This window comes from Fusarium phalaenopsidis (genome assembly GCF_050370095.1).
Source record: "Fusarium phalaenopsidis strain FUZ10S chromosome Unknown contig_32276, whole genome shotgun sequence".
Classification (NCBI taxonomy): domain Eukaryota; kingdom Fungi; phylum Ascomycota; class Sordariomycetes; order Hypocreales; family Nectriaceae; genus Fusarium; species Fusarium phalaenopsidis.
Genome location: NW_028145418.1, coordinates 519,627 through 540,378, shown reverse-complemented (window position 1 = coordinate 540,378; position 20,752 = coordinate 519,627). Strand labels below are relative to the sequence as shown.

At 50.4% G+C, this 20,752-nt stretch overlaps 7 protein-coding genes and 2 non-coding genes across 9 annotated transcripts; 6 read left to right on the top strand and 3 right to left on the bottom strand.

Moving 5' to 3' along the window:
- Positions 1-735: 735 nt before the first annotated feature.
- LRP88_00457 (uncharacterized protein) lies at positions 736-3,349 on the bottom strand (the record flags this gene model as incomplete). The annotated part of the gene is made up of 2 exons (XM_083237167.1): positions 736-808; positions 1,239-3,349. The coding sequence occupies 2 exons, from the start codon at positions 3,347-3,349 to the stop codon at positions 736-738; spliced, it is 2,184 nt and encodes a 727-aa protein (XP_083107058.1).
- A 1,059-nt stretch (positions 3,350-4,408) lies between these two features.
- Positions 4,409-4,521, top strand: LRP88_00456. The gene has a single exon. It is a non-coding gene; the product is annotated as a tRNA-Lys (tRNA).
- A 1,056-nt stretch (positions 4,522-5,577) lies between these two features.
- On the top strand, positions 5,578-6,879 carry LRP88_00455 (pepsin-like aspartic protease; the record flags this gene model as incomplete). The annotated part of the gene is made up of 1 exon (XM_083237166.1): positions 5,578-6,879. One exon carries the CDS (start codon positions 5,578-5,580, stop codon positions 6,877-6,879), a length of 1,302 nt encoding a protein of 433 aa, XP_083107057.1.
- Positions 6,880-7,283: 404 nt separating this feature from the next.
- Positions 7,284-8,504, top strand: LRP88_00454 (2EXR domain-containing protein; the record flags this gene model as incomplete). The annotated part of the gene is made up of 1 exon (XM_083237165.1): positions 7,284-8,504. The coding sequence occupies one exon, from the start codon at positions 7,284-7,286 to the stop codon at positions 8,502-8,504; it is 1,221 nt and encodes a 406-aa protein (XP_083107056.1).
- Positions 8,505-10,017: 1,513 nt separating this feature from the next.
- On the bottom strand, positions 10,018-11,264 carry LRP88_00453 (uncharacterized protein; the record flags this gene model as incomplete). The annotated part of the gene is made up of 5 exons (XM_083237164.1): positions 10,018-10,058; positions 10,112-10,373; positions 10,423-10,617; positions 10,669-11,131; positions 11,182-11,264. The coding sequence occupies 5 exons, from the start codon at positions 11,262-11,264 to the stop codon at positions 10,018-10,020; spliced, it is 1,044 nt and encodes a 347-aa protein (XP_083107055.1).
- Positions 11,265-12,015: 751 nt separating this feature from the next.
- Positions 12,016-13,929, bottom strand: LRP88_00452 (uncharacterized protein; the record flags this gene model as incomplete). Its single annotated transcript, XM_083237163.1, has 1 exon — positions 12,016-13,929. The coding sequence occupies one exon, from the start codon at positions 13,927-13,929 to the stop codon at positions 12,016-12,018; it is 1,914 nt and encodes a 637-aa protein (XP_083107054.1).
- A 448-nt stretch (positions 13,930-14,377) lies between these two features.
- Positions 14,378-14,480, top strand: LRP88_00451. The gene has a single exon. It is a non-coding gene; the product is annotated as a tRNA-Lys (tRNA).
- A 597-nt stretch (positions 14,481-15,077) lies between these two features.
- On the top strand, positions 15,078-17,573 carry LRP88_00450 (beta-glucosidase; the record flags this gene model as incomplete). Its single annotated transcript, XM_083237162.1, has 6 exons — positions 15,078-15,168; positions 15,221-15,340; positions 15,579-15,718; positions 15,783-16,177; positions 16,299-16,626; positions 16,674-17,573. 6 exons carry the CDS (start codon positions 15,078-15,080, stop codon positions 17,571-17,573), a joined length of 1,974 nt encoding a protein of 657 aa, XP_083107053.1.
- A 1,313-nt stretch (positions 17,574-18,886) lies between these two features.
- On the top strand, positions 18,887-20,723 carry LRP88_00449 (cytochrome P450; the record flags this gene model as incomplete). Its single annotated transcript, XM_083237161.1, has 3 exons — positions 18,887-19,345; positions 19,408-19,950; positions 20,076-20,723. The coding sequence occupies 3 exons, from the start codon at positions 18,887-18,889 to the stop codon at positions 20,721-20,723; spliced, it is 1,650 nt and encodes a 549-aa protein (XP_083107052.1).
- Between the last annotated feature and the right edge of the window lie 29 nt (positions 20,724-20,752).

The following is a 20,752-nucleotide window of genomic DNA, read 5'->3' as shown; positions in this document are numbered from 1 at the left end:
GCTGACAAGAGCACAGACTACAACATGATGCTTGAAGGCGGGCTACCGATGACACTCAAGAGGCTATCAATATTCGAGGATTTCGATGAGATCCATATGAGACCGATACGAAGAAGCATATGGCCCCAAGCACGTCCCGGATTAGCTAGAATCGGATCCCCTGAGCTTGCTAAAACAATAGCAGACCGGAGTCTACAGCTCACACACCTCTCTGTGTCGTTCTTAATCGAGGCATTCCACTTCTTCCGGCCGGAACAACGACTCTGGACGTGGCACCATCTGGAATTCCTCTCATTGACGTCGGAGCTTCTACGACCAAGGAGAGGCTACATCATGTTATGGAGCTTTTTGTATCTCGCCGCTCTTGTTGCATCGAGGATGCCCAAACTGCAAGAGATGATTCTCTGGAACGGCGGAAAGGGACACGCATGCGCGTTCAGATACAGCCGGAAAAAAGCAGCAATTACAGTACAAAGTACCTGGGGGTTTGAGCTTCATCATACTGTTGAAGCTATTTGGCAACACGTTCTCATGCTGCACACGGGATGCAGGCTTCACGTTGATGTTCGAACCATAAATGGCACTGCGATACTCTGCCACGGCGATGCTATCCATGAGTTGGGGTTGTCTCCTGGAGTGATTGATGCTGGTTCATTATCACAGATGCGTCAGGAGGCAAGGATGGTGTAGAGACGATCTTCTGACTCAGTTATCCCATCAAGGGCCTGGCTTCAACTATGATGGTGTAAAGGCATGGGTGAGCATGCTGGGAAGAACACCCTGGTTGATCCAGGCCAGACCCTTGGGTCTATCTTAATCTAATTTCTAATCTTACTTAGCAGACAATATTTCACACTCGTTTGCTATTTAAAACACTTCCACCATTTGACACAATTTTGAGTTTCCACCTGCGTTTCGCCGTTATCTTGACACCTGTTCCCTTCCACCGTCACTGAGACTCTCTCTTGCGTTTCGCATGCCTGCTTGCTCACTACAGCTCGATAAATTCTAGATGTCACCTATCCCTGATCATTACAATTATCTTATTCGCCGAGCCCCCTAAACACAAGCAAAGGCCGACACTATAACCTGAGCAATGTCCCTATTGAATCGTGACTAACCCATCCCCTTTCTTATTCGGAATAAACTCATCAATGCAAACACCGACAATCTTGTACGGGTCGAGGACATGTTTCCTAGACAAGAGCAAATTCCCAGACCCCCTAGTATGCACGTACCCATAATCTCTCATCATGTCGGTAACGTCGTGGGTAAACTCCTCCCTCACGAGAGCCCTGCCACTAGGCAGAGGCACTCCATAACCAATACGTTCGTTCTCCTTCTTCTTCCTGCAGCTGGCAGCATACAGCTTGTGGGCTTGTATATCACCCGAGAAAGCTATCAGGTCGAATGCCTTGTCGACGTCCCCGATTTGCACCAACCCCAGCCCGTCTTGCAGGACTATCCTACCGTCGTCATCCAATTTCACGGCCGTTCCACCGAGGGAGCTTTGCTCGACCGCAGTTATTGCTTCGAAGATGAGGGCGAATGGGGCAACTATGGTGCATCCGCAGTTGACACTGACGTGGCATTTGATGCCCGCCGTGCTTCCATTTGCAAGGCGCGAACCGCATTTGGTTATCGAGACCATCCTGTAGTTCATCGACAGATTATGTGCCCGGAAGCCAATGATGTTTGGATTCTCCCAGAACGTGCCGCTGACAGACCGGTCTTCCCACCCCACAGGTTTTGCCATGGGATCTGTAGTCTCCCACATTGGCTGCAGCTTTCTGAGCAACCTCCTCCGATACTCGACCAGATTGTCTCGCCCCGGGTCCATGATGGCTCCCAGTATGGTGGCACATTGCACCAGAGTCCTGCCTGTCTCGTCCTTTACCACGTCTCTGGGTTGGTCGTAAGTGAGTATGCGCTCACTTGAAAAGACGCCAGTCTTGAGCTTCTTGCCACAGTTGCACCCTTTGAAGATGAACTGAAAATCCCCATTTCCCTGGCTCAGTCGGATCTTCATGAACTTCCGTGGGGTTCCGATGAGACCTGTCATGGCCGGTGCTTTAGCCCGCCCTTCCTTCTTGAGCCTACCCAAGTTGAGTACCCCAGCGAAGCAGTCGGTCGTCATGATCTGGTTGTCGCTTTCCACTACTGGAATCCAATTCCATCCGCCTTCTCTTGCCTTGCTAGTTACCCCAAGCCTAGTCCATGCCAGCCCGGTCTCAGTAGACAGCCTCTTAAAGAAGTTGAACGAGATGACTTTGATGTCGCTTCCTGACAGTTGCGTATTCACCTCATCTTTGGTGAACAGCCCGCTGAAGATGCCCAATAGGCCCCTGAAGATATCGGGAGTGTGTCCGCACTGTCGTGGCTTGAGGGAGATGGCGGAGAAGATGTTGCTTATCCCCTTGTAGTTCTCTCGCCACCAGTAGGAACCGCCGTTGATGATGTCGGTCCTTGCGCTGTTGATCCCCGTGACTTGGGTCTGCAGGCTGACGAGGGATAGAATATCCTCACCAATGACCCTCAGTATGGCGCTGACCGCTGCCGTCTTGAGAAACCGACCGTTCTCTATCCAATCGCGCAACTTGACCGCCTTGTCGGTGCAATCGATAGCCAGGTCCATCCAAGTATGGAGCTGACCGATGTAGAAGATACTTGTGGGGTTGATCCCCCACATGGTTATGTTCTTGCCGAGGATCATCTCCTGAAACGTCCAGACCCGAGAGAAGTAAGCATTGTCGAAGAGTGATATGACACGGTTGATGCATGTCGAGTAGCAGTTTAGTACGCCCATGTCGATTGCGGCAGACCTCACGGTTGACTGGCCTATGTCGAAGTTCCATTCCGTGTTGGCCCACTGATCCAGGCGATTGATAAGGTTGTCGGTCAGCCCGACGGCCTCAGAGGCGAGTGCCGCGCCGCGCATGTGATACAAGACGTGGTCAATAAACTTGAGGTCGTCGACAATCTCCTGCGGGATCCACTCCTCTTCCATGTCGAGAAGGAGGTGGCATCTCTCGGCGCTCCTGTAGTACTCAAACATCTTTGGGATTTCCGTCGCCTTCTCATTCTCGTCTGTCTGGTTTATGCACACACAGTCGGCCCAGACATACTTGATGTCAGCCGCCATCATCAGTCGCTTGATGTCCTCCAGCTTGTCGGGATTTATCTTGACATTCCAGGTGACGCCGCCAAGTTGGCAGTTGTACGGCTCCACCTCCGGGCCCCAGGTGTAGGAGAGGATGTCGAAGCTTGTCACATGGTGAGCAGCAGCGTCGACCACGAAGAAGTTGCCGTTGTCGTGGCAAAGAAGCCTTAATGGGAGTCCGGATGACATGGAGAAGATTAACACGGGCAGTGGTGCTAGCACCTAATGGACGAGATTCTGTGCGATTGATGGGGTTTATTACTCTGCTGACAGGTTCACAATATTTCGACAGTGACCTGACTCGATCTGCAAGGAGGGTTGCAACCTAATATGTAACGCCAGGGCTCCTACACATGGCGTCCGGCTGTTAATTACAGAATCACATTTTGGTCATGGACTCTGTTGAGTTTACTTCAGCCGCAGTTGACATGGGCCAGGAGTGCGCGCGAAAGTGATGCATCTGATTGGTTCAACCCTCGTTTCTTCACTTGGCAGCATAGGAGCTGAATTTTAGCTGCATTTATTTGCTTCATGTTGACGAGGGTTAGTCGTGTGATAAGCCGGGGTCTGTACGTCAGGTGCCTGCATTATCACCACACATCGAATGCACAAGGTCCCTTGTTGCATGAGCTGAAGCAACCCTTCCCCAGAGATCAACCAGACTGCGACATTCATTTGCCGGCTTGCTACGGTATCTTCCCATGGTTTCATCTACTGAGCACCCTCCCCGAATAGGTTGCTCATGCTAGAATGTTTGGGTGAGGGATTGTGGCAATCTTTCTCACATCGTGTGAAAATGTTTGTGAGGCTTAACCAGCCCAAGCAGTACCGAAAGCCTAAGGTCTTGACCAAGTATAAAACCTAAGACATCTCCTTGCTCAAGAGCCATCTCTCCAACTCTTCATCAAACCAAGACATCAACAAGACAAATAGGACCGTCGCTCAGCTAAACCTTCAACTTTGATCTTCCTTTTACCCTAAATATCACAAACATGAAGGTCCTCGCCATCACAAACGCTTCCCTTCTCGTCTCTCTCGGGCTTGCTGCTCCGGAGTCACAAGTGGCAAAGTTTCTAGCCCAATGAACAAGGCCAAACAAGGCCAAACATCTTAGCTCACGGCAAGGCAATTATAAAACGCATAGGCACGAGTCGTTACAGATGCCAGTTCCTGATTCTGGGTGTCTTCGCAGCTGCTCAACTACATGGCATCTAATTTTGACACCACCCGCCAACCAATCAGAGCCACGCCCGGTTAGCTCAATCGGTAGAGCGTGAGACTCTTAGAATGCCTCGGTAACAAAGTTACTCTGGTACGAGTACGCGATCTCAAGGTTGCGGGTTCGACCCCCGCATCGGGCTGTTCCTATTAAACGATTGCTAGCATGGCTTCTTTTTTTTTTTTTTTTTTTTTTTTGCCTGTCTCGTCCGCTGGCATGTGCCTATCTTGTGGACTTGGACAATTTGCGAAGTTGCCTGCGATGCTTTTTTGTATTGGTTGACCATTGGTGGGACCTGGTGTCCAGTCCATGCATGCGATGTGGACGAACGACAAATTCAAGAAGTTCGACAGTTACGGCCTTATCATGACAATCATGTAAGGGGGGGAGCCTCAATTCATTGATAAATTCCAATCGGAATAAAAAGCGGCAATGTCTTCACTAGATAGATGGCTGAACTGCTATGGGCTACTTCCATGCTCACCACCTTGGAGTCAGTCGCCTCTCCCTCCCACAACCCAACCACACTCACTCACTCACTCAGAGGAGAAGTGCTTTACTTGTATATAAGCATCATGTCACCTGATCTCCCGACTTGAAACCTCTCCCCTTAGAAAATCATCTGAAACTCGTCAAGTGTGTTAGGCGCCACCACTAGCCTCGTCTCACAATTCCGTTATACCCGTACCAGCCATCTTCCACCAATCGCCCCGGATCCATTTGCCGTACTAACCGCCCGCATCTTCGTCTGAACTCGAAAAGCCCCTTAAGCGCGTTTGGAATCGTTTCTATTGGTTCTCAAATTGCACGAACAAACAATCTCAAAACTGCCGGTTTTCCGACGGCGTCAACTAAACGTGACCGCTTCACTATGGCATCCACTGCAAAAAGGCTTCAGTTACTAAGGAGAGCTGCGCTTAAAGGGATGAAACTCGGAGTTCCGCAGCAGGATCGTATTCCTCCTGGTGACGCGGATACCTCTGTCAAGCTACTGTTTCACTCGTTGGTGGCCTCCGAGCTGAAGACCGAACAAAGGATCCTCAAGGGATACCTTGATGATGTATAATAATGGCCTTCTTTCGCTGCCAAGAGATGTACTCACCAAGGTTGCAGGCCAATCCATTCCATTCCCTGTTCTGTGAACATCATTTCCTTCTGTCATTTTCTTTTACCCCCTTTAATTTTTATATCCATCGCCATGAAGTCTACTCTCTTCTTCTCAAGCTTCTGGGCCTTCACCCTCGTTTCTGCCCTCCCTACTGTCTCTTCCGGGGCCCATTGTTCAGTTCAGCAGGTCAAGAACTCCAACTTCAAGAGAGATGGCACCCGCGCTCTCATCAAAGCCTACAGAAAATATGGCATCACGCTCCCTGAGAACCTCGCTGCCGCCGCAAGGGGGATCCACGGCCGCAGTGATACCGGCAGTGCTGTAACTGTACCCGTCCAAAATGACGCCGAGTGGTTGACTCCGGTTCAAATCGGTTCTCCTCCCAAGACTTTCCAGATGGACTTTGACACTGGTTCTTCGGATCTTTGGGTTTATGGTCCTCAAGCTGCGGCTGCTGGGGGGGGTCAGACTCAATATGTCGCTGCTGAGAGCAACACATCTAAGCAGTTGGACGGTGCCTCATTCCAAATTCAATACGGAGATGGAAGCGCTGCTGCCGGACACGTCGTGACGGATACTGTCTCCATCGGCGGCCTTGCTGTGCAAAACCAGGCTGTCGAAGTTGCAGATGAGGTATCCCAATCCTTCATTCAGCAGCAGGACCTTGATGGCCTTGTTGGCTTGGGTTTTAGTTCCATCAACACTGTTCAGCCAGAGAAGCAGAAAACCTTCTTTGCTGGCACCAACGCTCAGCATGGAAATACACTCTTCACCGCCGATCTGCAGCAGGATGCGCCTGGCAAGTACAACTTTGGCTTTATCGACAAGTCGGCTTTCACAGGTGACATCGCCTTTACCGACGTCGACTCCTCTTCCGGTCTGTGGACGTTTACCTCTACAGGCTTCTCTGTCGGAAAAGATGCCCTCTCTCAGACACCCCTGACCGGCATCGCCGATACTGGAACTTCGCTTCTTCTGCTCCCCGGAGAGGTTAACCAGGCTTACTACTCCCAAGTCAAAGGAGCCCAGTTGGACCAGGCTGCAGGTGGCTTCACATTCCCTTGCGATTCGGACCTCCCCGACTTTTCCTTTGGTGTCGGCAAAGCAGCCATCACCATTCCCGGCGCCTTCATCAACTTTGCCCCCATCCCAGGAAGTGCAGCTCAGGGTCAGGGTCTCAACAAGAGGAGGTATAGACAGAGGTTTGAAGGACTCAAGGTTGAAGCAGTTGGGCAGGGATCGGGCATGTGCTTTGGTGGTCTTCAGTCGAGCGATTCAGCGGGCATCAACATCTTTGGTGATATTGCGCTGAAGGCTGCCTTTGTTGTTTTTGATGGAGGAAATTCGAGGATAGGATTTGCCAAGAAGCCATTGCCTGCTGCTTCCCAATAGATGTTGCCCTGATATAGAGATAGACTGTTGCTGGCTCAACACTGGAAATGCATCTTGCCCAATTTTACTCGGTCTAGGCATCCAACTGTCCATCTTCATGCTTGAACCCAAACACGCCGTCTTGACATCCCTTTTCAGTTTCTGCCACCCAGTGAGAGCGTGCATTTCCTTCGAGCCTGGAACAAAGTCTTTTGTTGGTAGGCCGGATTGAATGTCGATCAGCTTGTTAGGGGTGCGGATGATGCACCCTCCGGTTTGGCTGCGCCACTCGCACACGTCAGCATACCTAGGTAGGCAGCAGCATTGCCACCACATAGTTAGCAAGGCCTTGAATACAGGCAAGTTCTTGCAAACATTCTATGAAACCTCAGAATGCATGAATCCAGCCACCCTCTCAAGCAAACATGACTTCGAAACCGCATCTCCAGATCTTCACGCTTGATGCCCCTCAGTCCAGCACAGGCTTGAAAGAGTTCCCCCTATTCGCCAAATTGCCGACCGAGCTACGCTTCAAGATCTGGAAGCACTCCTTGGAATATCCTCGCATCCTCAAAGTGCATCTGCGATACCCCCTCGCATTCGATTCAAAGTTGGTCTATAATGGTCAGACAAGACCAGCTTCACACCAAAGCCAGAACTATCGTCCAGTGGTCGAAGGATATCAGACGCTGAGCAAGCTCCTAAGAGTCAGCAAGGATGCCAGAACAGCGGCTCTGTCCTTCTACCGGGTCCATCTCCCTTGCTGGCTGACAAAGGGGACTTCCAGAAGTGACGATTTAGTCTCTGGCACCATTTACTTCAACCCAGAGTATGACTTTCTACATATTAAACAGGAAAGCATGGACATGATAGACTTCTTCTATGATTTGAAGTTCAAATATGATCCGCAGCACATTGGCATCCGCAACTTGGCGCTCTGCCGCAGGACGCTAGGCAATAATCCATGCCGCCTCGCTCCGTTGCCAGCTTCAAACACCAACCCCGAAGCCATGAGGGCCTTTAACGGCATCATATCTCAGCTTGAAGAGGTTTTTTTTGTATCCGTTCAACATATCGCCCGCATGGTCCTAGGCCGTGATACTGGCGCCCTCGCGCTCTACGAAACTTCCTTCAACCGCTCATTTCCCATCACGGGCATGGCACTCAACTTTGATCGTATAGGCCGGGACCCTCGACAGGCTGGGGAGGACTTTAAAAGTCTCTCTATCATGGATAACCCACATGAGCTGTACACCTCCTGGTTAGAGGCAATGGAGGGCTTGGGCATCGATCCGCCAAAGGCCCAATACCGAATCCTGCTCACTTTTCGCCCATATGGTCGCATATACAATGAAGAAGACGGCAGAAAATGGGTCCAGAAAGAAGACGAAATCTGGAATGGCACATATGAATACACCGGGCCCTTTTCCACTATAGACTGGAAAACTACTCCAGGTTCTTCGCTTCCGAAGTTCCGAGACGAAGATCTCGACAAGGCAGTACGGCCTACATTTGGCTTCTGGCTTTTCCCAGTGGATGCTTTTGATGATGGCTCTGAGCGTGGATCTCGCTCTAATCAGATTTCTGCTTGGGATGTTTCTGAGCATTGGCCGGAGTTGGCGCTCTTGCGACTGCCTACGTCGTGAAGCCGGAAGCATTCAATATCCTGCAATGCGAGTGTATTTCCTCACTTATCCACACATAAATGTATCCAGGAAGTATTTGGACGAAGAATCGAGTTTGATGAAGAGGCGGCTACGATGGCCTGTGGACAACGCCGCTGGGTGAATTGGCATCTAGGTAAGGCAGAGACAAATGGTCGCAGATGGGCAGCGATTTAGTCTAATCAATGAAATCGATACCTATGTAGCCATGACTTCAGCTCAAATGGCATTTCCCTAGGTACATACCAACCTTGACTAGGTAGGTCAATTGTACCCCAGATGTAAGGGCTGTTGGTTGAGTCTCCGCCTCTTCGAGACATCTCTCCATAAGGCTAAAACCAGTCTCTACCATTACGGCAATCCTTAACCTTCTATTTTCTCAAACTAATTAACCAACTCTAGAAGTACAGGTTACGCAAATACTGTTATAGAAGGTGTACATGGGTGCTTATCTCACTCATTACTTCTCACCTATTAAAGGGAGTTAAATTTGCAATGAAGGAAAAGTCTCGGCGTATTCTTAGCAATCTCACCACTCTTAGGTTTTGCGATGGCCTGGCTCATTGTTCCCATTTGTCCCTCTCATCTCAAGGCTCCAATGCATCATCCCTCCGTTTCCTTTTCCGCTTCGGCTAAGAGCGCAAGGCGATCTTCCGTCCTTCTCGGAAGCTCATCCACCCCCAAAGAGACACGGCAATGTAACTCTTGATCCAGCGACCGCAGCTGACCAATGAATCCGGCATTGGGGCAAACTGTTGGTCTCGCCAAGACTATGGCTGCCAACGCCGCCTTCAGTGACAGGCCTTGTCGGGTCATTAGATAACCGGCAATAACTGTGGGAGATCTTGATATTCCAGCAGAGCAATGCACCAACACTTTTCCGCCTGCGTTAGCGACTTGGTCAATGATGTTGCTGGCTAATTCAATCGACTCGTATATCGGTGAAGACGGTGAATCCACCATTGAGATTCGGTGGTAAGTGACTCCGTCGATCTTCTCCGAAGGTGTTGATCCGATACTAATGACAGTAGTGATTGCATTGCTTTGTAAGAAAGATGAAGACGATGCAGCTGAACATGGTCCAAGGAAGAGAAAAGGCAGAAACACCAGCACTGCCGCGGTGGCCTTACTCTGGCCAGCTTTCTGTGACTTGGATCCTTTGCGACCTCCCATGCTGTAAACACGATGTTTTCAACTCAGAAAGATATTCTGGTAAAAGTAACCCGCAGCAAATCGAGTCGATGTTGATAATGGGAGTGGGAAGAGGAGGCTTGGCTATGAGAGTCGTGTAGGCAGCTGTCTTGTGACTCTTACGGCTTACTGCCAATTGCCGTGATCCACTCACAGAGACCACCCAATAAGCACAAGGTCAACGGGCACGTCCACGGACTCACGAGTCATGCCAGGGACGCACAATTTTTGTCAAGAATGGCTACTAAAGGAGGGTGGCTTAGGCTGTGAAGTATGCACGCGTTTCATCATTGACTGCACCTAATTACAAAAGATATTCTGCCTGGTGTTCCATGACAGCAGTGACTAATCTATGTCAAAGCGTCGTGACATCCGTTCAGGCCGAGAAAATACACCACTTATGGGCCGTGGTCTCGTCAGCTCAAACTCCTGCGGCGGCGCCAGATTCCTTGACTCCTGGCCCAACAGCAACGGCTTCAATCCTTTGTCGAAATTCGCCGTGCAAATGGCTGCAGCTATCGCCGATACAATACTCAAGAACAGACCCATAGCAGCAAACAGTACCATCTCTTCCTTCATCAATGTCTTGGAACGAAGTCCCTTTCCGAAAAGGACCGTCAGCCTGCTGACGAGGTACCCGACAAGACCGAGGTGCAAAGCCTGGATGAAAAGATTAGCAAACGAATAACAGCAGAGAGAAAATACGTACTATCACCACAAACATGCCCTTTTTATGCTCGTTTGTTACACAATAGGCTGCGAGGCCCGCCTGTATGACGGCAATAGGTAAGATCGCCATTGTCAGGCCAAACTCGGGCTCTTCGTAATGAACATTGAGAAAGCCGTAGACGACGACAAAGAGAATAACAAAGAGGAGTGAAATCTTGAGACACACTAGATACGCCTTTCAAATAGTTAGCATACGCTCGGCTGATCCCATTTCTTCTTCCCTTACCTGGTATCTCAAGTGCCGGGCCTTCATCTTGACATCAGGACTGACATGTTCGTACAGCGTCCATGAGAATTCCACATGTAGCCAACATGCGAGGGCAACCATAAGAATACTGCAAGCCGAGAACAAGACAATACACGCAATCAAAGCCGGCTGCGTGTACTTCCAAAACGGCTCATCTTTATCCGCAAAGGGATTGTTAAACATGTCATGGCCTTTCAGAATCCTCTCAGTTGCTTCCTTGGCCTGGACATATTGCATTCCCGCCGTGACAGAGAGGCAGATGTTGATGACGCACTGCGCCCATATCTGGATCTTGTTCTTGATGCGGCATGTATCCAAGGCCACGGTAGCTTGGAAGAGACACCCAAAGGTCGGTATGACAAAGACCATGGGAATGACGTAAGATAAGGGAACTTGATAGACTGCAGGGTTAACCCAGTCTAGATATCTGACGAGAACAGATCTATATCACACACTTAGCGTCAGGTTGAAAGACAATAGAGAGGTGCTCACATTTGCAGAAGAGTGACCAGCACAAATTGTGCAACCGCCACACCGAAAAACGCCCATTCCAGCTTCGTGTCTGCAATTCTCATTCTTGCAACGAATCTTTTTTCAAGGTTTATACACAACACGTTACGAAATACGAGAATTTTGAAAAAGGTTGAAGGGGAAAGGGGGCAAAACTGGAGACCGCCGCGTCACGTGGGGTGAAGGAGGTACGTGGACATTGCGTACCTACTAACGCAGAGGCTAGTCATGGCAAAATACGAGTTTTTCTGCCCCGAATGTACAGCTGGGGAGCATTAATTGGTCTGTTAATTAGGCGGTTTTAGGAAGCGAGGCGTGGGTTTGAAGCGGGATTGGCAGCTTATGCTTTGAATTAAAGCCTTGTCGATCATAATCACCAGAGCAACGGTTAGCGAAAAGGCCTTGAAAGTCAATAAAACTGTCGATTTTAATCATCTCGACATTGTTTCTAATTTGATGAGTACTCGAGTCGAAGATGGGGCATGAACAGAGGTAGAGGGCACCCAAGAGCCGGGCGCGAGACCGGGTTGGTGGTCGTTGAGAAGCTACTGTTTCACATCGCTCATCAAACGTCGTGTCTTTCTACCCACAGGCAAAATTGCAGGGATGAAACACTAACACTGTTTCCTCTTAGTTGAGCATAGTAAGTTTAACCGCCTAACAATGAGGACAGGTTCTCAACTCGTCACTACAATTTAGAACCAGCCTTGTACTTCATCCATCATCTCTCATGGGTATCGCCATCAAGCAAAGGACAGATGCTTCAGAGTACCACAACCCTCTCTTCACCTCCCTCATCAATCAAGAAAACATTTCTCATCCATCATTCATATCCGTGTCACTCTCCTCACAAGACCCATCCCACAAAAACCCACATCTCGGATTCCAAAGCAACTTCTCCGCCTCCACAATCTCGCCCATAAACGCAGCCCGCAGCTTCTTATACGCAGAAGGCGAATGCCTCTCAGGCTCGGGCGTGTTGAGAAACGGCCTCGCGCCCATAGCTACCAACATAGCGATGAATGAGCGCTGCCTCGCTGCTTGGAGGTTATTGTCGAGACGCGCCCAGGGGGGCCACTGTGGTAGGTAGTAGTTGTCGCGACTTATATCGGCCTGTTCGAAAATGTCCTTGAGGAGGGTAGAGCCGCCGCGTTTGAGGGCGTCGGCGTAGGATGGGCCCATTGCAGATTTCCTGTCCAGGCTTGCGCCTTTTTCGACAAGTTTTTGTATGGTTGTTGGATGACTCTCATCGATGAACTCATACAAGTCGTTGGTGGGAGATTCCTCTGTCACGTCTATCGTGAGGTGCAGTGTCGTCGAGAATACACCTTTGATAAAGTCAAGGAAGAGGTCGTTGATCTCGACTAATAGACCTATCTCAAAGTTTTCATCTCTGAGGATCAAGTCGAGCAGAACGCCCCATCTTTCCATCAGCACGCGGTACTCGTCGTCAGTAAGAGGGTCTTTGCCGTTCCCGGTCTGACGTCGCCCGTGCACACGACGACGATAAGGCCCTCTGTAGTAGCCGGGATCAAACGGCACAATAAAGGTAGAAACAGCATCTTTGGCCCCGCCGTTCTCAATGAGGACCTTGAAGACGGCAAACATCTCATCGTTGAGGAGACACTTGAGACCTTTGTGCTTCTCCCACAGGAGGCTGATCAGCGGAATAACTACGGAGCTATCGGAGCCATAGGGGCCATAGGAGCCATGGTCGTCTTCTTTTGGTCTTGGTTTGTCGAGCTTTGCCCCTTTTTCGAGAAGATACTTGATCCCTTGAGCAGGAGTCACTTTCATGGCTCCCAGATCCTGGTTCGTGTCCAGTGACAGTACATACGTGAGGAGCGGGTTTACTGGATGCGGATCATGTTTAGGCAGTCCAAAAGCCGACAGGTGACATTTGACGCTGAGGTTGATGTTTCCGCCCATGTCGAGGAGTGCCCCCATCATGTCTGTCTTTCCAGTTGTTGCCATTGAGCGCGCAGCAGCCAAGATGGGTATGGAATGCCATGGATGCAAATCTGCGTATGCAAACCGAGGCAGTTCAAATAGCAAAGTGTCATAGGGAATGCCCAGATTCGCGTCTGGAGGGAGGAGTAATTGCGCCAACGGAAGAGATCCAGAAAGAACGGCCATCGAAAATGGTGACTGGGGGTCGTCGTTTTTCCCCGGTAAGCTCGCGGGATTGGCTCCCAGGTCCATCCATTGCTGACAGATTTCATAGTCTAAACCCAGCCTGACGCACTTGAGAAGTGCATCGTCAAGGCCCTCTTGGAGGTTGGGTATTTGGTCTCCTGCCCCAAGTTCCAGGAAAAGTCGAAGCAGCTTCGGGTTTCTGGGATCAAACAGTCGCCTTTTTAGAGCCCTCTCTTGTCGATGATCAACGCCGCTAGGGTTGAGTCGCGCACCCGATTCCAAAAGAAACTTGATGGTCTCATACTGATGTCGTCGCGCGGCGAGGCAGATGGTAGACGACACAATGGGACCGACTTCGACGAGGGTAATGTCGGCACCATGAGCGAGAGCCTTCTCAATGGCCCATCTCTCCCCATTCTGGCATCCCCATCTCATCAACCTGCTTTTAGCGGTGGGGAGCCTGAGCAGGTAGCCATCCAAGGACTTGTTGAGGGGTTTGCTGGATTGGTTGAGCCGTGCGACGTCGAGTAAGCTCAGATCGAGTAATATGGGCTCGAATAGCTCATTTGGAAGACAGTCGATGTGGGAAGGCATTGTTGGCGTTGATGGTGCAAATGATAGATCGAGTAGGATCGTGAAAATGGGTATCAAGATGAAGCCAGATTTGGGTAGCTTTGTTGATGACTCATACGCCGTCTATTGGATCTCGACGTTGAAGGTCAAGGCAGCAGGCGTCTCCTGCATGTCAGCATTGAGGGACCTATCATGTGGTTCTCGCCTGGAGAGTGACCCATCGATTTACGCCCTTCAGGTTGCAACAATTTGCCTCTTTTAGTCGCCCGAGCCAAGGTGATGCTTAATTTCCGAGTTTCTTGATTGGCCTGGGTCACAAATCGAACACAATCCTGAGATAATGTTGATCACGGTCAACGTGATCGGAGACAATGTTGTCGCGAACACCTACCCTAGAACCTTCTCAGCACTGCACGTGCCAGCAACTTGAGGCTGCCACAGGGGTCCAGCCAATCACCAAACAGATTGAGCCCGGTTAGCTCAATCGGTAGAGCGTGAGACTCTTAGCTTGCGCATCTAAGTGCAACGAGTACGCGATCTCAAGGTTGCGGGTTCGACCCCCGCATCGGGCTTTTCCTATAACTACTCTCTTTTTTTGCTGCTGGGGCATCCTTTTTATCGGTCGATGCCATCGATGAAGGGCATTTTTAGATATTCCATCGAGCACTTATGAGGTTTCTTTCACCGCCCGAAGATGTGGTGGCCAATGGCATCAGGTACAAAGCCCATTGTGAGACGTCAGATACGGCTTCAGTCGAGGAGGGCAACAAGGTCTGAAGATCATCGGGGATAGGCCTGCTGCATCCGTAACACGTGTATAACGGCATCCGATTCGTTCATTCTTGTCACGAAGGGAAGAATTATACAACATCACGTCTCCGATCTCGACATTCACCCATCGGCACTTCTTTTCGCTTAATCTCAACTGGCCGCATTCAGGAGTTGACTTGGCTGTGGGGATGCAGTGCAACACGGAATCGCCTCCGGTTGGACGGGGATGTTTTTGCGGTGAAGTCTGGCCGCTTCCGATTGGTCGCCCTGGTGTGACGCCGGTTAATATTCGGGCACCGACACGAGTTCAATTGATCAGCCAATTCAGGTATCAACAATAAATACCAGCAGGAAATGACACCGTCAAGGTCCATGACCACCATATGCCACCGCTCATAATGTGGTCTTCAGGGCTTTTGTGTCTGATTGTGCAGGCGATTGGCGCCTCCGCTCGCTCAGAGTATCTCTCGCTCGAAGTGTTGCCGTCACGTGAGCTCCCCTGATTCCAACAATAACAAACCTCCACTCACAGGACCCGCAGCCCCGGGCTCTGGCAAGGGCATCTGGAAGAATGCATACGCGAGCGCTAGAGACTTTGTAGCGCTTCTGACGCTGGAGGAAAAAGTCAACATCACAGGGGGTGTTGCAACTGACAATGTTTGTGCCGGGAACACCGGGACAGTGCCTCGTCTTGGATGGCCGGGGATGTGTTTGCACGATGCGGGGAACGGTGTCAGGGCTACTGACCTTGTGAATTCTTATCCTTCGGCTTTGCACGTTGGTGCTAGCTGGGATAAGAACTTGACGTACCAAAGGGGTTATTACATGGGCAAAGAGTTCAAGGCGAAAGGAGGTGAGCTCAACTCGTCACGGTTCTGACATCTACTAATGGTCTTTAGTAAACGTTTTGCTTGGCCCTAATGTTGGTCCCCTTGGAAGGACACCTCTGGGAGGCCGCAACTGGGAAGGCTTTTCTGTTGATCCATATCTCACGGGTCAGTTGAGTGCCGAGTCCATCATCGGCCACCAAGATGCTGGAGTCATCGCAAACGTGAAGGTGCGTGTTATCCAGCTTGGCTCTTGATCCATGCTTATACTTACAGCACTTTATCGCCAACGAACAAGAGACTTTCCGACGTCCCTACTTTGGAATAGAGGCAGTTTCCTCCAACATTGACGATAAGACTCTTCACGAATACTACCTCTGGCCCTTTGTCGACAGCGTCAGAGCTGGTGTCGCCTCGGTCATGTGCTCGTACAACCGCATCAACAGCACGTACGGATGCGAGAACAGCAAGCTGATGAACGGCATTCTCAAGTCCGAGCTGTCGTTTGATGGCTTTGTGCTTCTTGACTGGAACGCTCGACATAGCCTCTCAAGTGCTAATGCTGGTCTCGACATGGTGATGCCTTTGAGAGGAAACTGGGGGGAGAATCTCACAGAGGCTGTTCACAATGGGACTATCAGCGAGGAACGAATCACGGATATGGCTACTAGGTTTGTTCATAGCCTGCTTCTTTCGCTCGTCACTAACGTCCATTAGAATCCTTGCTGCCTGGTACCTCACCGGTCAGGATCTCCATTTCCCTACCCCGGGTATCGGAATGAAGAATCTCAGCCTTCCACACGAACAAGTCGACGCACGTGTCCCCGAGTCGAAGCCGATCCTCTTGGAGGGCGCCATCGCCGGCCACGTTCTGGTCAAGAATGAAGACAACGCTCTCCCTTTCCGCGAGAACCCCAAGATGATCTCTGTTTTCGGATACGATGCTACCGTTCCCGAGACAAAGAACACGGACATTCTCTTTGAGCTTGGGTATACGTCGTCGCCTGAAATGGGCCAGGCTGTTCTTGGTAAGGAGGAACATTTCGACCAGGCGGCTAGAGGAGGAACTATTGTCTCGGGGGGACGTGCCGCTGCCAACTCGCCGCCATACATCAGCGATGTAAGTGGAGTTTGCCTAGGATGATTTAACTGTCTAACATTGTGTAGCCCCTCAGCGCCATTCAGCAGAGAGCAGCCAAAGACGGCAGTTGGGTCAACTGGGATCTTTCATCCTTCAACCCTGACGTCAACGGTGCTTCTGATGTTTGCTTGGTCTTTATCAACGCCATGGCCACAGAAGGCTGGGACCGTGATGGTCTACACGATGACTTTAGCGATGGCTTGATCTTGAACGTGGCATCCAAGTGTGCCAACACCATCGTTGTCATTCACGCCGCTGGAATCCGCCTTGTCGATCAATGGATCGAGCATCCCAACATCACCGCGACTATCATTGCCCACCTTCCCGGCCAAGACAGTGGAGAGTCGCTCGTCAAGCTCCTCTACGGAGAAGCTGGTTTTTCGGGAAAGCTGCCCTACACCATTGCCAAGAACGAGAGCGACTACACACCGTATGCTCCTTGTGGTCTGGAGCCAGGTAGCAAGGACCCGCAGTGTGATTTTACTGAGGGTGTTTACCTCGACTATCGTTCGTTCGATGCTCGAGACATTACTCCACGATTCGAGTTTGGATTTGGCCTCAGCTACACCGAGTTCGAGTATTCCTCTCTCAAGGTGAACATCAGAGACACTGCTTCGACTGAGGATCTGTGGCAAACCATTGGTACGGTCAAGGCCACCATCATGAATGTTGGTCCAGTCCGTGGTGAAGAGGTGGCTCAACTCTACGTAGCCATCCCCAATAGTCCACCCAAACAGCTCCGTGGCTTTGAGAAGCTGGCTATCGAGAAGGGATCATCAGCTGAAGTACAGTTTGAGCTGACTCGGCGAGACTTTAGCGTATGGGATGTGGTGAAGCAGGAGTGGACTCTTCAGACTGGCAATTACACTATTTTTGTGGGTGCGAGCAGTAGAAGTCTCCCTCTTGAGAAGAGTTTCAATCTGTGATAAGTGAAGAGGTCAAGACTAGAGCAATAGATTGTTTGTTTCCAAGTTGCCATGTCTTGGTGTTAAGCTGTGGCCGCTGCCATCCGCTAGGGGATTTCTGTTAAACAAGATCATGATCATCAAAAAATCATTCGTTAGAAAATCACAAAAAGATAGGGTTTTAGGTGTTGCGTTTTAAGATGGCGCCTGGTCAGAGGTGGAATTTAGGTATGCGGATTAAAGAGAGGTGGTTTTAGGTTTGTTTTTAGGAGCGGAGTTTTTTGAGATTGACCACTTGACCGGGCGCCAACACGTTTTGTGCTTTTAGGATGGGAGAGAAAGGGTTAACTTTGCTTATAAGACTTTTGATCGAGCGAGACTGGAAAAATCCAAAAAGAGAGCGCGTTTTTAGGTTTATTACGGAAGGAAGAATTTTGCTTTGGGGCGGTGCAAGGTCTAATGAGTTAACCACTCGGTCGGGGAGAGCATTCTTTTGCTACTTAGGATTTGGAAGAAGAAGTGTCAAATCTGCCTATGACTCTTTGGTCTGCTGTTGATGGCTCTTCCTGCCTGGTTGGTACCTGGACATGTGAAAACGAAGTTGCCCACCACTCGGTCCCATGCCACTCCAACATTGATATTCCAATGTACCTATTGGCTCAGAGTCCGTCGGCCTTTTTGCAGTATGAACTTTTTACTTGTCGCACGAGGTACGGTATGATTGTCTTTCCTTGTTTTCTGCCAAGCATCACGCCCCCCTTCTCGGACTGTCAGCGAGTGATGGAAAGATGACAACCCAGCTTCCCCAGCACAACGGCCATGCTCATATTCTCAACACTGAGCCACCCGTTAAGTGAGCATTGTAAGACAGGTTATAAACCCCGCCAACTCATATTTCGGCGACTGAATCATGTCTTGCTTGATCCTTTTACCCGTCGGCTGCCCTCACCTATTTATACACTGCCTTATAAATATGATCCCTCGGCGGAACTTCAGGCGTATTAGCGTATTGACCTCGGACTCTCTGAGGGTTGGTAAGACGGCTCAATACGGATAAATATGGGAGTTAATTTACGGATACTAAGCGCAGAATACGCCCCAAATCGACTCTGCTGCTTATCTTACGTTAGCCACATTTAACTAAGTTGGGCTGGAATGTTCCCTCCACCATTCCTCGCAGACCAATGAGAAGCTCAAGCCCAGTCGCCGGCGATGCAGCCACTCATCGGAGTTTGATTACTACGTGGCAGTTGGTGAATAAAGGACCAGCCACCTATAAACGAGGTTGACCTCTGTCTGTTTCGTCATCTCCACCGCGTTTTGGCACATAAGAGATGCTGCAGAACACGATTGACCTATTCCACCAAGCACCGCCAGGCCTGGGCTTGGCTGTGGGCGCCGTCTTCATCGGCCTGTTCCTCGTCCTTCTACGCCTCGCTCGTCCCAAGCCCATCCCGGGCATCCCGCACAATGTCGAAGCAGCAAACTCCCTCTTTGGCGACCTTCCCGAGTTCAGAGCCGCCCCAGACCGAAGGGAGTGGTGGGTGAGCCAGGTCATCAAGCACCAGTCGCCCCTGGTCCAGGTCTTTCTCCGTCCTTTTAGTCTGCCGTGGGTGTTTGTGGCCGATCACTGGGAGGCTGTGGATATCATGACGCGTCGTGTGAAGGAGTTTGACAGAGCTGATCAGACCATCTATACGTTTGAGGGTGTCGCTCCGAGTCATCATCTGGTAATGCACTCTTCGAATCCTCAGTTCAAGAGGAACAAGGAGCTTGTCCGAGATTTGATGTCGGTGAATTTCCTGCAGGATGTTGGTATCATGCCCCGATTCTTGGACTATTCTCACCTTTCTAGGTTTCTTCCCCCGAGATTTACGAAAAGTTTGCCCTTCTTGTTGATCTCTGGAATGACAAGGCTCGTCTCTCCAACGGACGACCGTTTGACGCGGCTAAAGACATCCACAATGCAGCCCTTGACATCGTCATGGCCGCTTCCTTTGGTCTTGGTCTCGAACAATCCCAGATTGCTAAGCAAACCAGAGAGCTTGAGGGTGCATCCAGCCTAGGCGGACGAGATGGCGTTTTCGAGTTCAAGCACGTGCCCCTCGACGAGGAACTTAGATTCTTCACGACATTGGTAGACAGTATCCTCGTTGCTGTCAGGTCGCCTCTGCCAAGACTAGGTCACTTTCTGTACAGGAATCTCTCACCGATGATGAGGCGAGCTGCAGCAGGTCGTGATAGGCTCAGTAATCGTGAGATTGCAAAGAGTGTTGAGCGGAGGAGATCTGGACATCCAGAGAGATGCGCTTTGGATAACATGCTAGCTCGAGAGGATGTCATTGCTGAAAAGGAGGGTCGGAAGCCAAACTATTACTCTCAGGTCATCCAGAGCGAGGTAAGTTGTGCTTAGCCACTACTATTTGCGCTAACATTGTACAGCTCCTTGGGTACCTGGTGGGAGGCCACGAGACCACCTCGTCTGTTATACGCTGGGCATGCAAGTACTTAACCGATGACCAGCGCGCGCAATCCCTTCTTCGAAAAGCCCTCTACGAAGCATACCCCGAAGCAGCGGCCGAGAACCGTGTCCCAACACTTGCCGAGATCACCAAGAACCAGCACGTCGCTTATCTTGACGCCGTTATCGAGGAGTCTCTGAGATATTCCCGCCCTGCTGCCATCACTCTTCGCCAAGCTATGGTTGACACTCAGATTCTTGGTGTTCACATCCCAAAGGGCACGACTGTAGGCATGATGGCCAGTGGACCGGGTTTCATGACACCAAGCATCGAGGTTGACTATAGCAAACGATCAGCGAACTCTAAAGCGCACAGGAAAAAGGTTCCAGCCTTTGACAACTCAAACATTACGGAATTCCTTCCCGAGCGCTGGCTCAGAACCCAAAAGACGGAAAGCGGAGAAGAACAGACGGTCTTTGATCCCAACAGCGGACCTGCTCAAGCCTTTGGTCTTGGTCCTCGAGGATGTTTTGGAAAGAAGCTGGCGTACATTGAGCTGCGGATATTCTTCACCATGATTTTCTGGGAGTTCAAGATGAACCCTATCAAGCCAGAGTTGAGAAAGCAGGATGAGAGTGTTGCTTTGACGAGGTCGCCGAAGTATGTTTATTTGAGCTTGGAAAAGACGGGACCACAGCAGAGTGTTTAGCTTAAGCAGGCTTGTTTGTTTTGTCGCTT